The sequence below is a fragment of the Bos javanicus genome, chromosome 2 (genome assembly GCF_032452875.1).
Source record: "Bos javanicus breed banteng chromosome 2, ARS-OSU_banteng_1.0, whole genome shotgun sequence".
NCBI classification, from domain to species: Eukaryota; Metazoa; Chordata; class Mammalia; order Artiodactyla; family Bovidae; genus Bos; species Bos javanicus.
The window spans coordinates 124,277,326-124,289,867 of NC_083869.1; the positions used below are offsets into that span (position 1 = coordinate 124,277,326).

At 52.3% G+C, this 12,542-nt stretch overlaps 1 protein-coding gene across 8 annotated transcripts in view; it reads left to right on the forward strand.

Annotated features, from left to right (window-relative positions):
* Positions 1-12,542, forward strand: part of MECR (mitochondrial trans-2-enoyl-CoA reductase) — a 41,080-nt gene that overhangs the window by 21,843 nt on the left and 6,695 nt on the right. For 6 of the 8 annotated variants that reach the window (XM_061390620.1, XM_061390636.1, XM_061390655.1 and 3 more), the window contains 6 exons: positions 3,303-3,446; positions 6,019-6,121; positions 7,374-7,476; positions 8,768-8,841; positions 11,650-11,710; positions 11,840-11,912. In XM_061390620.1, the coding sequence (XP_061246604.1) occupies positions 3,303-3,446; positions 6,019-6,121; positions 7,374-7,476; positions 8,768-8,841; positions 11,650-11,710; positions 11,840-11,912 (558 nt within the window). The other 2 variants (XM_061390628.1, XM_061390645.1) reach the window with 2 other exon arrangements.

Consider the following 12,542-nt stretch of genomic DNA (forward strand, 5'->3'; position numbering starts at 1 on the left):
TCATAGGATATGGACTATAGTTCCCTGGCCTATACAGTAGGACCTTGTTTATCCATTCTAAATATAACAGTTTGCGTCTACCAACCCCAGACTCCCCATCCATCCCAGTCTCTTAGCCTCGCCCTTGCAGCAGTCGCAAATCTGTCCTCTATGTCTGTGCGTCTGTTTCCGTTTTGTCACTAGGTTCGTTTGTGCCGTAGTTTAGATTCCACATGTAAGTGATGTCCTGTGGCATCTGTCTTTCTCTTTATGAGTTACACCTCACTTTTTAAAATAATCTCTAGTTGCAGCCACATTGCTGCAGATGGCATTGTTCCATTCTTTTTTACGGCTGGGTAGTATTCCACTGTATATGTGCACCACGTCTTCTTTATCCGTTCATCTGTGGATGGACATTCAGGTTCTTTCCATGTCTCGGCTGTTGTGAGCAGTGCCTCTGAAAACATAGGAGTGATGTATCTTTTTGAATTATAGTTTTGTCTGGACATATTCCCAGGAGTAGGATTGATAGATCATGTGGCAACGCTATTTTTAGTGTTCTGAGGCACCTCCATACTGCTTTCCATAGTGGCTGTGCCAGCTTACATTCCCACCAGCGGTGTAGGAGGGTTCCTTTTTCTCCTCATGCTCTCCAGCGTTTGTTATTTGTCAACTTTAGTGATGGCCATTCTGACCAGTGTGAGGTGGTACCTTATTGTAGTTTTGATTTGCATGTCTCTAATAATTAGTGATGTCGAGCCTCTTTTCTCGTACCTCCTGGCCATCCATACACCTACAGCAACAAAGTGATCTTAAACCGTAAATGAAGTCGCTCAGTTGCGTCCGACTCCGCGACCCCATGGACTGTAGCCTACCAGGCTCCTCCATCCATGGAATTTTCCAGGCAAGAGTACTGAAGTGGGTTGCCATTTCCTTCTCCAGGGGATCTTCCCGACCCAGGGATCGAACCCAGGTCTCCCGCATTGCAGGCAGACGCTTTATCATCTGAGCCACCAGGGAAGTCAATAATAATTAGTGATGTCGAGCCTCTTTTCACGTACCTACTGGCCATCCGTACATATGCTGCAACAAAGTGATCTTAAAGCATAAATCCAATCACCCCAGACTTATTTTTAAAATTAGAAGCTTCCTGTTCACTAAAATCCATTCTTCACGCCCTGACCCAGAGTACAACACGTCACATAGAGTAAGGTTAAGTATTGTTCCATGAAACTTTGGCTTCTGTTAGGTATGTGTGTGTGTGTGTGTATACGTAAATGGACTGCGTTAGAGTGTAACACGCGGTAACTGTAGGTCAAGATCTTGAAAGAGGTACTTCCCTGGTAGTTCTGATGATAAAGTGTCTGCCTGCAATGCAGGAGACCTGGGTTCGATCCCTGGGCCGGAAGATCCCCTAGAGAAGGAAATGGCAACCCACTCTAGTACTCTTGTCTGGAAAATTCCATGGATGGAGGAGCCTGGTAGGCTACAGTCCATGGGGTCGCAAAGAGTTGGACACGACTGAGCAATTTCACTGGTTCATGACGTCCATCCAGCCAGTGCCACATCGGCTGCATCTCCAGCCGCTCTTCCCACCACGGTTTCCCCTCCAGTGTGTATTTGTCCTGCTCTGCTCCTATCTCTGTCCTGCCTCAAGAGTCTGTGCTTCTTACTTCATGGGAATGTTCATGGACTGAGTGGCTGCATCTCTTGCCTTCACCTCTCAGCCTGTCCCCTCCTCAGAGAAGCTGTCCCTCACTCCTCGTGTCTGAAGTCATTTTCTCCCCCTGTTTCTCTCTCCCTGTATAACTTACAACACTCATACTTGCTCATTCATGTCTCTCCTGTTCTGCTCCACTGGAGCGAGTGCCCCATGAACACCAGGAGCACATTGTTCAAGGGCCTGGCTCACAGCTGGTGTAGGATGAGTATCTGCCCAGAGAGCCAGGTGACTCGGGGCAGGTCACAGCCTCTGTTCCTGCCCTCTTGAGTGAGGCATTTAAACTGGACATTTTATTATTCTTTTGTCTGGAACTGGAATGTGGGTTCGGGGTTCAGTTCAGTTCAGTTGCTCAGTCGTGTCTGACTCTTTGTGACCCCATGGACTGCAGCACGCCAGGCTTCCCTGTCCATCACCAACTCACAGAGTTTACTCAGACTCATGTCCATTGAGTTGGTGATGCCATCCAACCATCTCATCCTCTGTCATCCCCTTCTCTTCCCACCATCAATCTTTCCCAGCATCAGGGTCTTTTCAAATGAGTCAGTTCTTCACATCAGGTGTCCAAAGTATTGGAGTTTCAGCTTCAGCATCAGTCCTTCCAATGAATATTCAGGACTGATTTCCTTTAGGATTGACTCTTGGATCTCCTTGCAGTCCAAGGGACTCCTTCTCCAATACCACAGTTCAAAAGCATTAAGTTTTCGGCACTCAGCTTTCTGTATAGTCCAACTCTCACATCCATACATGACTACTAGAAAAAGCATAGCTTTGACTAGATGGACCTTTGTTGGCAAAGTAATGTCTCTGCTTTTTATTACGCTGTCTAGGTTGGTCACAACTTTTCTTCCAAGGAGCAAGTGTCTTTTAATTTCATGGCTGCAGTCACCATCTGCAATGATTTTGGAGCCCAAAAAAATAAAGTCTGTCACTGTTTCCACTGTTTCCCCATCTATCTGGCATGAAGTGATTGACGAGATGCCATGATCTTAGTTTTCTGAATGTTGAGTTTTAAGGTTGGGGGTTAAGGAGCCTTTTTTTCCCAGTTTACAGGGTTGTTTCATTTCCCGTATATCACGTAACCTGTGCAGCATCTCTCGGGGAGACCACCCAAAGCTCTTCTTGCTGGTGTCATCTGCACATTAGAGTAACCAGAACTCAGTCCCTGTGCTCAAACTAGCAGACCAGCAAAGCCAGGCCCACACCTAGGCTTCGACTATGACCTGCATGCTTTTTTCCATAATACCATCCGGAGTCACCCTGCCTTAGGTGAGAATGAGGCCTGAGCGGGAACCTGGGGCTTTTGCAACTTCTCCTGCCCTGATAATGATGTGGCTCTCTAACCCTCGGAGTCCAGTGGTTTGAGATCCTCCACCTCCTGCTGTGTGACACCAGCTCAGTCTCCCGGTCACTCATGTGGGGTTAACAGTCTCCCTAACCTAAGTATCACCAGGGCTCAAAGACATTCAGAAAGACCTCAGGGTTTCTTTTTTTTCCTCCAAGCATTCCTGAAGCCTGCTGTCCTCGGCGCCCGTCCACCGAGGAGGGGGAGCTGGGGTTGGGCATGGAGGGGTCCTTCTTTACTCTTCTGGTCTCCCCCCAGGAACCTGGCGGACAGAGGCTGTGTTCGGCGAGGAAGAGCTCATCACAGTCCCAAGTGACATCCCTCTTCAGAGCGCCGCCACGCTGGGCGTCAACCCCTGCACGGCCTACCGGATGCTGGTGGACTTTGAGCAGCTGCGGCCAGGTAGGCACCACGGTGGGCCAGCGGGCCTGGCCCACAGGTGTGACCCACGTCCCGACCCCCGAGGCCTGGGAACTTACAGGTGAGGGCCCGCGAGGAAGACGCCCCCGACCTGGGTGAGTGTGTCTTTTGTTGCTTTAGGTGGAAGGATGTCAGCTTGGGTCCTGGAAAACAGGCGGAAACCCCACGGAGGCGCACACCCTGGAAAACCGCTGAGGGGTCACATTCCCTCGAACTCGGGGTGGAATTCTGTCACTCAGCAAAAATCGTGTGGCGCTGTGCTAAGCTCTGGGACTGCAGAGCTCAGACAAGACAGACACAGTCCCTGTGTTTTCAGTAAAATGCTGAACTTTGCGTTAGTCTTGCCACTCAGCACGGCCGGAGCACTTTCCAGTCCACATACGTGCCCTCCCATGCATCACCCGTCAAATGCACTGGGCCGTCAGAGTGGCGAGCTGAGGGCCCCAGTCGGCCTCACCGACTGGCAGCTGACCTCTCAGATCAGCAGACCCTTCATCCATGAAACAGGGAGGCAAGGTTCTGAGCGCTCACAGAGACATGCCAAGCAACCCTTAGCCCAGGGCCTGGCCTACAGAGCGGTACAGGGGCACCCCTGGTACCATCTTCCCTCTTGATAAAGGAGGAACCTGAGGTCTAGAGAGGTAGATTATTCACCCAAGATCACTCAGCGAGGAAATGACAAAGCCAGGTGTTTTATTCAGGGATTCCCTGAAAGCAGAGCCTAAGACAAGGACTGAGGGCAGACGGGTCCCTGGGAAGGTGACCCCAGGAAGCAAGAGTGGGGGACTGGAGCCAGGGACAAGGAAGGGGGAAAGGCCAGTGAAGGCTGGTTCCCGCCATGGGCGGCCAGGGCCCAGTCCTGCTGGGGAGCCTCCAGAGACCCTCACAGAATCCTCCTCAGAATTAACCTCCGACTTACAGGAGGCTGGGCCAGTTACCCACCACCTCCCATCTACCGTGGTTGCAGGGTTACCCTGCACACCACACATATCCAGGAGCAGGCAGGGCCCTAGAGATCGCCCAGCCCATCTCTGTCACGCTGATAAGGCGACTGAGGTGAGAGATGCAGGAGGGTGGTCAGCTGAAAGCCAGTGCCAGCTTCCTGCAGAGACAGATGCAGGTCCCCCAGTTGTGGCCAAGCAGCCTTGGGTCTCTCTAGCGGAGAAACCCAGCAGGTGTGATCTGGGACCTTCGCTTGAATCCCAGTGCAGCAGAGGCTGTGGTCACCTGCGTCCCCTCCCCCCAGGCCCCTCTGGTTAGGACTGTCGCTGTAAGGTCCAGTCAGGCCATTCTGGCACCACCCACGTCAAGTGCCAACACCACGTCTCCTCTTTCCTGCCCCAGGGCTGGTGTGAAACATGATCTTGACCCATGATAACAAATAACACTGTACACTGTCCTCCAGTACATAGACATGTATGAATATATATGTAATGGAAACCAGAGTTTCATGGAACAGTATTTACCCTCACCATGTGTGATACACTCCACTATTTTTTATTCTATTTTCCTCAAATTTAACCATTAAGGAAAAAAAGTTCATAACCCACTAGGTTGGTTTCATAACCCCTGGATGAGGTAGGCTGACCCTAGCTAAGAATGATGAGCCTTCTTCCAGAAAATCCTCTGTCTCTAGCATGAGGTCCCTGCTGCCTCTCTAAACCTAGCTAGCATTTCAGAGGACTGGAGCCCCTCCCCAGACATGATGGCCCTGGACTCTAATGAGGAGCACCCCGGTGGGTGCTCCTGGGACCCCTCTTTTATGGAGAAGAAACTGAGGTTCAAAGAGGTCAGGGCTTGCCCCGCCCCATTCAGTTCTAGTTACAGTCGGTAAAAAAGCCGGGACTCAGACCCTGGTACGTCTCATTCCAGAGTCCGTGCTTTCCCAGCACAGCCCACACATCCCCACTCAGCTCAAGTGCAAAGTTAGGCCTGGGCTTTGATCACAGACCCTGATTCAGGAGCTGCCAGTTTCTCCATCGCAGCTCTAATCCCATTCCAAGACAATAGCGCATCTTCCCTCAAGAAGCCACAGGTTGTTGGTAGAAAGGGACTGAGCTACAAGCTGTAAGTTGAGGCTGACCAAGAGCCTTAACAGAGTTGACCATAGAGTGCTGTGGGAGGGCACGGGGGAAGAATCTAGGAAGGCTTCACATAAGAAGCCACACTGGAGCTGTGCTTTTATGGTATATAGGATTTCAAAACAATGGGAGAGAGAGGAGACATTGCAAACCAAAGAAAGAACCTAAGCAGAGACTTGACCTAAGAGCTGGGAGGATGATGAAGGATACAAAATCATTGACACAGCAGGGGCTAAGTTGCATCCAGAGTGAACTCTGAGTTGCCGAATCCTGGCAGGCATCATGGGTGCTGTAGAGGCCTGGGGCGCCCTGGGAGGAGAGAGCAACACTCCCAGGACTGAGAAGGCTCAGCCGCCAGGTCCTGAGTCCCTTCAGAGTCTGAGAACTCCACCTCTGACCCTCTAATAGGATCCTAGGCTGAAAGCCCTTGACCTGTTACAGATCTCGACTTGAGTCTCTTCCCGACCCCACAGGGGATTCCATCATCCAGAATGCATCCAACAGTGGAGTGGGGCAAGCGGTCATCCAGATCGCGGCCGCCCGGGGCCTGAGGACCATCAACGTGCTCCGGGACAGGTGCGTGGAAAGGCCTGATCCCAGCCCACCACTTGGGCCTCTCCAGCCTGGCACCCGCAGGTGCCCGAGTCTCCACCAGGTGGCGCCCTTGCATAAGCGGTCCTCCTTTCCTGCAGCTGCTGCTCGCTAAGGGCTGAGTCAGCCTCCAGCCCTCAAGTCCAGTGGTTTGGGGCTATAGGATGTTTTAGTCACTAAGTCGTGTCCGACTCTTGCGACCCCATGGACTGTAGCCCGCCAGGCTCCTCTGTCCATGAGATTCTCCAGGAAAGAATACTGGAGTGGGTTGCCATTTCCTTCTCCAGGGGATCTTCCCGACCCAGGAATCGAACCCGAGTCTCCTGCATTGCAAGCAGATTCTTTCCCAACTGAGCTATAAGGGAAGCCCCGGGGCTATAAGATGAGTGACTGAAATGTAAAGGGAGGGCAGGAAGGAGGTAGAGAAGGCCCTCACTCCCAACCTGAGTTTTTAAGATGCTTGACTTCTGATAAGCCCATGCTTTCAAAACCACAGTTCACACTTGGGAATGTTTTAAGCTGTATTTCTTTCTGTGAACTGACTAACCCAAGGCCCGTTTCCCTTGCATTTGCGTGATGCCTTGAAGTGCACTAAATACAGATGTAAAGGAGACAGGGCAGGTTTGTCATCAGAGAGAGGAAGCCACTTGCTCAGGAAGAAACAGCAAATCAACGACAAACTTAAGTTTCCTGACTCTTTCTCTCTCCATTGTATCATCCAGCCTCCTTAAGCCTCACTGTCCACATATGTGGCTGGGTCGATCAGGGAAGTCCAGCCTCATTAGGAGAACTGATACTCACGCCAGTTCCCCATCCCCTTAGTTGTGCTAACAAGAATTGCTCTGTTTGCCTTGGTAAACAGGCACAAAGCCACTCGTGGGCCAGGGTATGTTTGCACAACACTCTGAAGAGCCTCTTGAAAAGACGGGGGAAAGGAAGCGGAGTTTTGTCGTTTCAATAGAAGAAATCAGGAAGTGAACCAACTCCTCCCGGGGCCAGATGGTTTCTAGCGTCCTTGGGACCAGTAGGAGCAGTAGCAACCACCCAGCGCTCTCTCACACCAGTGAGAAAACTGAGGCCAGGAGATGCTGGAGTGTGCTGAGACTGGGTGGCTGGGCCCGGCTTCCCACAAAGAGAAACTCCGGTTCTCATACCTGTGGCAGAGGGGTCCTGGGAGCCTCTGGTGGAGAAAGTGGGCAGATGTGACCGAGGACCCTGGATTGTGTTTGGTTTCCAGACCTGACCTCCAGAAGCTGACCGACAGACTGAAGAATCTGGGGGCCAACCACGTTGTCACAGAAGAGGAACTAAGAAAGCCTGAGATGAAAAGCTTCTTTAAGGTACCAGTGAAAAGGGACCAGGCCCATCTCACTGAGAAAAGGCAGTCACTTGAGTTCGGAAAGCTGGGCACTGGCCCACTGTTCGTCTCCAGAATCCCCCCTCCATCTCCTTGTGGCTGGGTAAAGCCCATTCCCTCAGTCAGGGGACAGCATGCAGTAAGTGCACAGGGGCTGAGGGGACAGCGTAGAGACAGACAGGGTCTAGGAGACCCCGCCTGATTTGTCATTTTGAAGGTTTCTGATGGGCTACATCAGCCCACACCTCCGACGTGAGTCTCAGCTGGGAGAGGGGCTATGGTACGGGAGGGAAGAGAAAGGAATGAAGTCACGTTTATGAGGCACCTGCCGTATGTTTTTTACCTGAAAACCCCCACAGCAGCTCTACAAAGTAGGTGCCGTCTGTTTTATAGATGAGAAAATGAAGACTCAGAAAAGACAAAGGACTTTACCGAGACCACACAGTCAAAGGTAGTGAGGAGTTTACCCAGACCACACAGTGAGAGGTGGTGGGGTCGGGGCTGGCCTGAGCCTCTCCAGACTCAAAAGCCCCTCAACCTGCCCAGCACCCCTCACAGTGATCAAACCACATCCCGTCTCTAGTCACTGACCCCTGGCGGGGCTGGACACACTCACCTGAGAACACTTCTGAAGAGTAGGTCAGCATGTCTGATAAAAACCAACCTGTAAGTGCCGAGGAGAGGGGACATGAAGTCTGTCAGAACACAGCACAGATGCCCTCTGTCTGTTCTTTCAGAGGTGAGTTTTGAACAAAATCCTCCCATGGACAGAGGAGCCTACCAGGCTACAGTCCATGCAGTCGCAGAGTCTGACACGACTGAGCAACTCAATAACAACACTGCTGATCCGTGGGCTTCCCAGGTGATGCTAGTGGTAAAGAACCCACCTGCCAAGGCAGGAGACGGAAGAGACGTGGGTTTGACCCCTGGGTCGGGAAGATCCCCTGGAGGAGGGTATGGCAACCCACTCCAGTATTCTTGCCTGGAGGATCCCATGGACAGAGGAGCCTGCAAAGAGTCTGCAAAGAGGTGACTGAGTATGCCTAAAACAGATAATAAGATTAAGCTGGTAAAGAAAAGGCCCTCCCCAGACTGAGTTTGAAGGCCTGAGGGTCCTACTTTTCACTCCCTCCAGACACAGCCCTTGGGCCAGGGAAGTGCGGTTTGCAGCAAGCTTCAAGCCACCCTCCCCTTCACCCCCTCCACACACACATACGCACACACTCCACCCCACAGAGGGGTAGCTCACTCACTGCTGATCTCTTGTTTCCCAGGACGTGCCCCAGCCACGGCTTGCTCTCAACTGTGTTGGCGGGAAAAGCTCCACGGAGCTGCTGCGGCATTTGGCGTAAGTCCCTCGGCCCCTCGGGTCCAGTGCGCCGGCGCCCTCCCGGGCTGTAGCCAGGAGGACCACCAAGTGCCAGTGGCCAGTGCAAGCCAAGGCCAGGTCAGCACACCCCTGGGTAGGAAGATGGAACCCTTGTCCCGTCCTAGTTATCTGGACCCGCCCCTTCTCAGCCTTCTTTACAGATGGCCCCGAGACCCGTCTGGCTTTGTCTTCCCGGGGACCCCAGTAGTAACTGCTAGGCCCTCTGTGAAAGGGGAGCAGTTAAGGGTTCATAACCTAGGGGCATCTGAAAAAGTCCTAGAGTATTAGCTTTTAAAAATAGATTCTAATTTTAAAGGTAACATTATGCCATTATTACAGAACATCTTGAAAGCATGTAAAAACACAAAGGAAAATTAAGCACAAAACTGACCTACCATCCTGCCACAGAGGAGGATGAGCACCGTTGACAGTGCTGACAGCGTACATCCTTTCATCCTTTTTTCCTTTCACATAAACTTCTGGAACGGAAGGGCGCCTTAAGGGACACCTCCCAACTAGAGCACCAGTGTTTGTTAACTCCTGTTTGCTAGCACTCACTTTAGCCAGGGGTACTGAGATGACTGAGCCACCGAGGGAACACTCTAGAACGCACAGACTGGATAGGAAAATGGGTCATGAGATCAGAGAGCTGGGGTAACAACCACAGAGCATGTACCACGCACCAGACTGTGCAGAGTGTGTGACGTACCTCTCCCGCAACTACCTGAGCAAGGGGTACCGCTCCCACCCCATCCAGACAAGGCCCGGAGAGGGCAGTCAGCTTGCCCGTGCTGCTGTGAGCCGAGCACACCTCTTCAGCACGACTCCGGGCAGCCTCCGAGGCCAACTGCCATCCCTGCGTGGCCCATCGTAGGACAGAGTCTTGCTCAGTGGTCACAAGTGTAGGCTTTGGAGTCAGAAAGGCTGCTGCTCACTAGCTGGGGAATCTATGTGATCTAGGCAATACATGAAAAATGATCTGAGCCTCAGCCTCTTCATCAGTCAAATGGGGGGATATAAACCTTTTCTACCTCAGAAGGTGAGTCTAAGGGGCTCTGAGGTCCCCACAGAGCGCTGTACAAATGAGAGGTGGGTCCCCACTTTCTCGACTGTGAAAGAGGCATCATCAAAGTCCTCCCTTGGGGTCACCCTGAGGACTCATTGGCCAGCACATGTGAAATGCTCAGACCTGTGCCTGGCACATAGTAAACACCCAGTAAACAGTAGCCATTCTGATTTTAAAAAAAACAACAACTATATTTTGTACTGGGGTATAGCTGATTAACAAACAATGTTGTGATAGTTTCAGGTAAAAAGCAGACTCAGCCATACATGCATGCATGTACATGTATCCATTGTCCCCCAAACTCCCCTCCCACCCAGGCCGTAAGCGGTAGCCATTCTGATTAAACCAAGTGTAGTGGAGAAGGCAATGGCACCCCACTCCAGTACTCTTGCCTGGAAAAATCCCATGGGCGGAGGAGCCTGGTAGACTGCAGTCCATGGGGTCTGAAGAGTTGGACATGACTGAGCAACTTTACTTTCACTTTTCACTTTCATGCATTGGAGAAGGAAATGGCGACCCACTCCAGTGTTCTTGCCTGGAGAATCCCAGGGACGGGGAGCCTGGTGGGCTGCCGTCTATGGGGTCGCACAGAGTTGGATACGACTGAAGCGACTTAGCAGCAGCAGTGCTGGCCCACAGAGGGAGGGCTCAGCTCCGCTCCCTGCTACAGGAGCTACTCTCCAGAGCTGGGCGGCAGATGAAGGAACTGAAGGCCAAACTGGCCCCGAGCCTCAAGGACAGAGAGTTCCCTGCCCCTCGCAGCAGCTTCTGCCCTTCTGGAGTTCACCAAGCCTCCCTTGTGTTGTCCCAGAGTGAACCTCAGCTCATCCTGCATCAGCAAACTCCTGTAAGAGCTGGGGGAGCAGGAAGGGGCACACAGCTTAAGTCAGGCACGTGAAGACTTAGCTTAATGGTTTTGAAATGACACAAGCCCCTCTCTCCTCTTTGACCACTGGGGGTGTCAGACAGCAGGTCCTGACACTCACCATCGTCCTCTGCACCGTCCACAATATCCCTTAGCATCCTGAGCTGCTTCCATCTCACTGGTCCTTTGAAAGAGAGTTGCCCAGAGAGAGAGGCGGCGTGGCCCACTGCCCGCTGCCCAGGGTCACTCAGGCACATAGTAAACACCCAGTAAACAGCCGGAGCAGAGCCCAGCTGGACTCAGGTCATGAGCTCCTTAGCAGAGCACTCTTCCTTGCAGCTCTTCCTCAAAGCCTGGGCACGAGCTTAAATCAGTGGGCTCCCCACCCTGGTTAGACATCTAGGTCATCTGCAGGGGGTGTCTGCTTGCTTCTTTGTTTTCTGTTGTTTTTAATATAGATCCTTGCACCTGATTCACTGGGTCTGGGGCAGGCGTGGGAATGTGTATTTTTTTTTTAACCCTTCCCAGGGATTCTGGGGGCTTCCCAGGTGGCGCTAGTGGTAAAGAACCTGCCAGTCAATGCAGGAGACGCAAGAGAAGGGAGTTCAATACGTAGGTCGGGAAGATCCCCTGGAGGAGGAGATGGCAACCTACTCCGGTATTCTTGCCCGGAGAATCCCATGGACAGAGGAGCCCAGCGGGCTATATAGTCTATAGGGTTGCAAAGAGCCAGACACGACTGAGCGCGCACACACGCAGGGCTTCTGAGAACAAGGTTCAGGAACCAGGGTTGGAATAGACGGTGCTGTAACGCTGTCTCTACCTGTGACCACTCTGTTCTCTCTGGACTCCTCAGGCCTGGAGGAACCATGGTGACCTATGGGGGAATGGCCAAGCAGCCTGTCATCGCCTCTGTGGTAAGCTGGGGTCTGAACACCACAGTCGTCTAGACTCGGGCAGTGCCCCGCGCCTGGGGGAGTCTGTCCCTTGAGCCTGAAGTTCTTGCCCTCAGAGCACCTTAGTGCCTGTCCTTCCTATTTCCACAGAGCCAGCTTATTTTTAAGGATCTCAAACTTCGGGGCTTTTGGTTATCCCAGTGGAAGAAGGACCACAGTCCAGGTGAGTGGATGATAGCCCTGTTACCAAGGGTCACACGAGAGGGCAGTGCCTACTCAGAAGTGACCAGCGACTCTGAGCCCAGGAGAGGTGATCAGAAGCCCCCCACCCCAACCCCAAAACAGGATAAAGGATAACAGCCTCTAGAAACAACTACAGTCAGCAAATAGTTTTAGGCTAAAGTGGGCCTGTCCTCAAGGGGACCACTGAACAGGACAGCTCCTGCCGCCCTCCCAAGGAGCTGACAGTGGGGAAGACTGCCGTGAACGACAGCCCAGTAAAGAGAACAAACTCTGGAACCAGCCTGCCTGGGCTCAAATCTTGCTTCCACCATCACTAGCTGTAGGTTCTGCCGAGCCCAGCTTTGGGACATCAGGCAAGTTACTTAACCCCTGCCTTGGTTTCAGTGTCATAATTGTTGGGACTTCCTGGCAGTCCAGTGGCTAAGACCCCTGCAGGGGGTTGTCGTTGTTCAGTCACCAAGTCATGTCAGACTCTGCGACCCCATGGACTGCAGCACACCAGGCTTCCCTGTCCCTCACCATCTCCTGGAGTTTGCCCAAGTTCACGTCCATTGAATTGGTGGTGCCATCCAACCATCTCATCCTCTGCCACCCACTTCTCCTCTTGTCC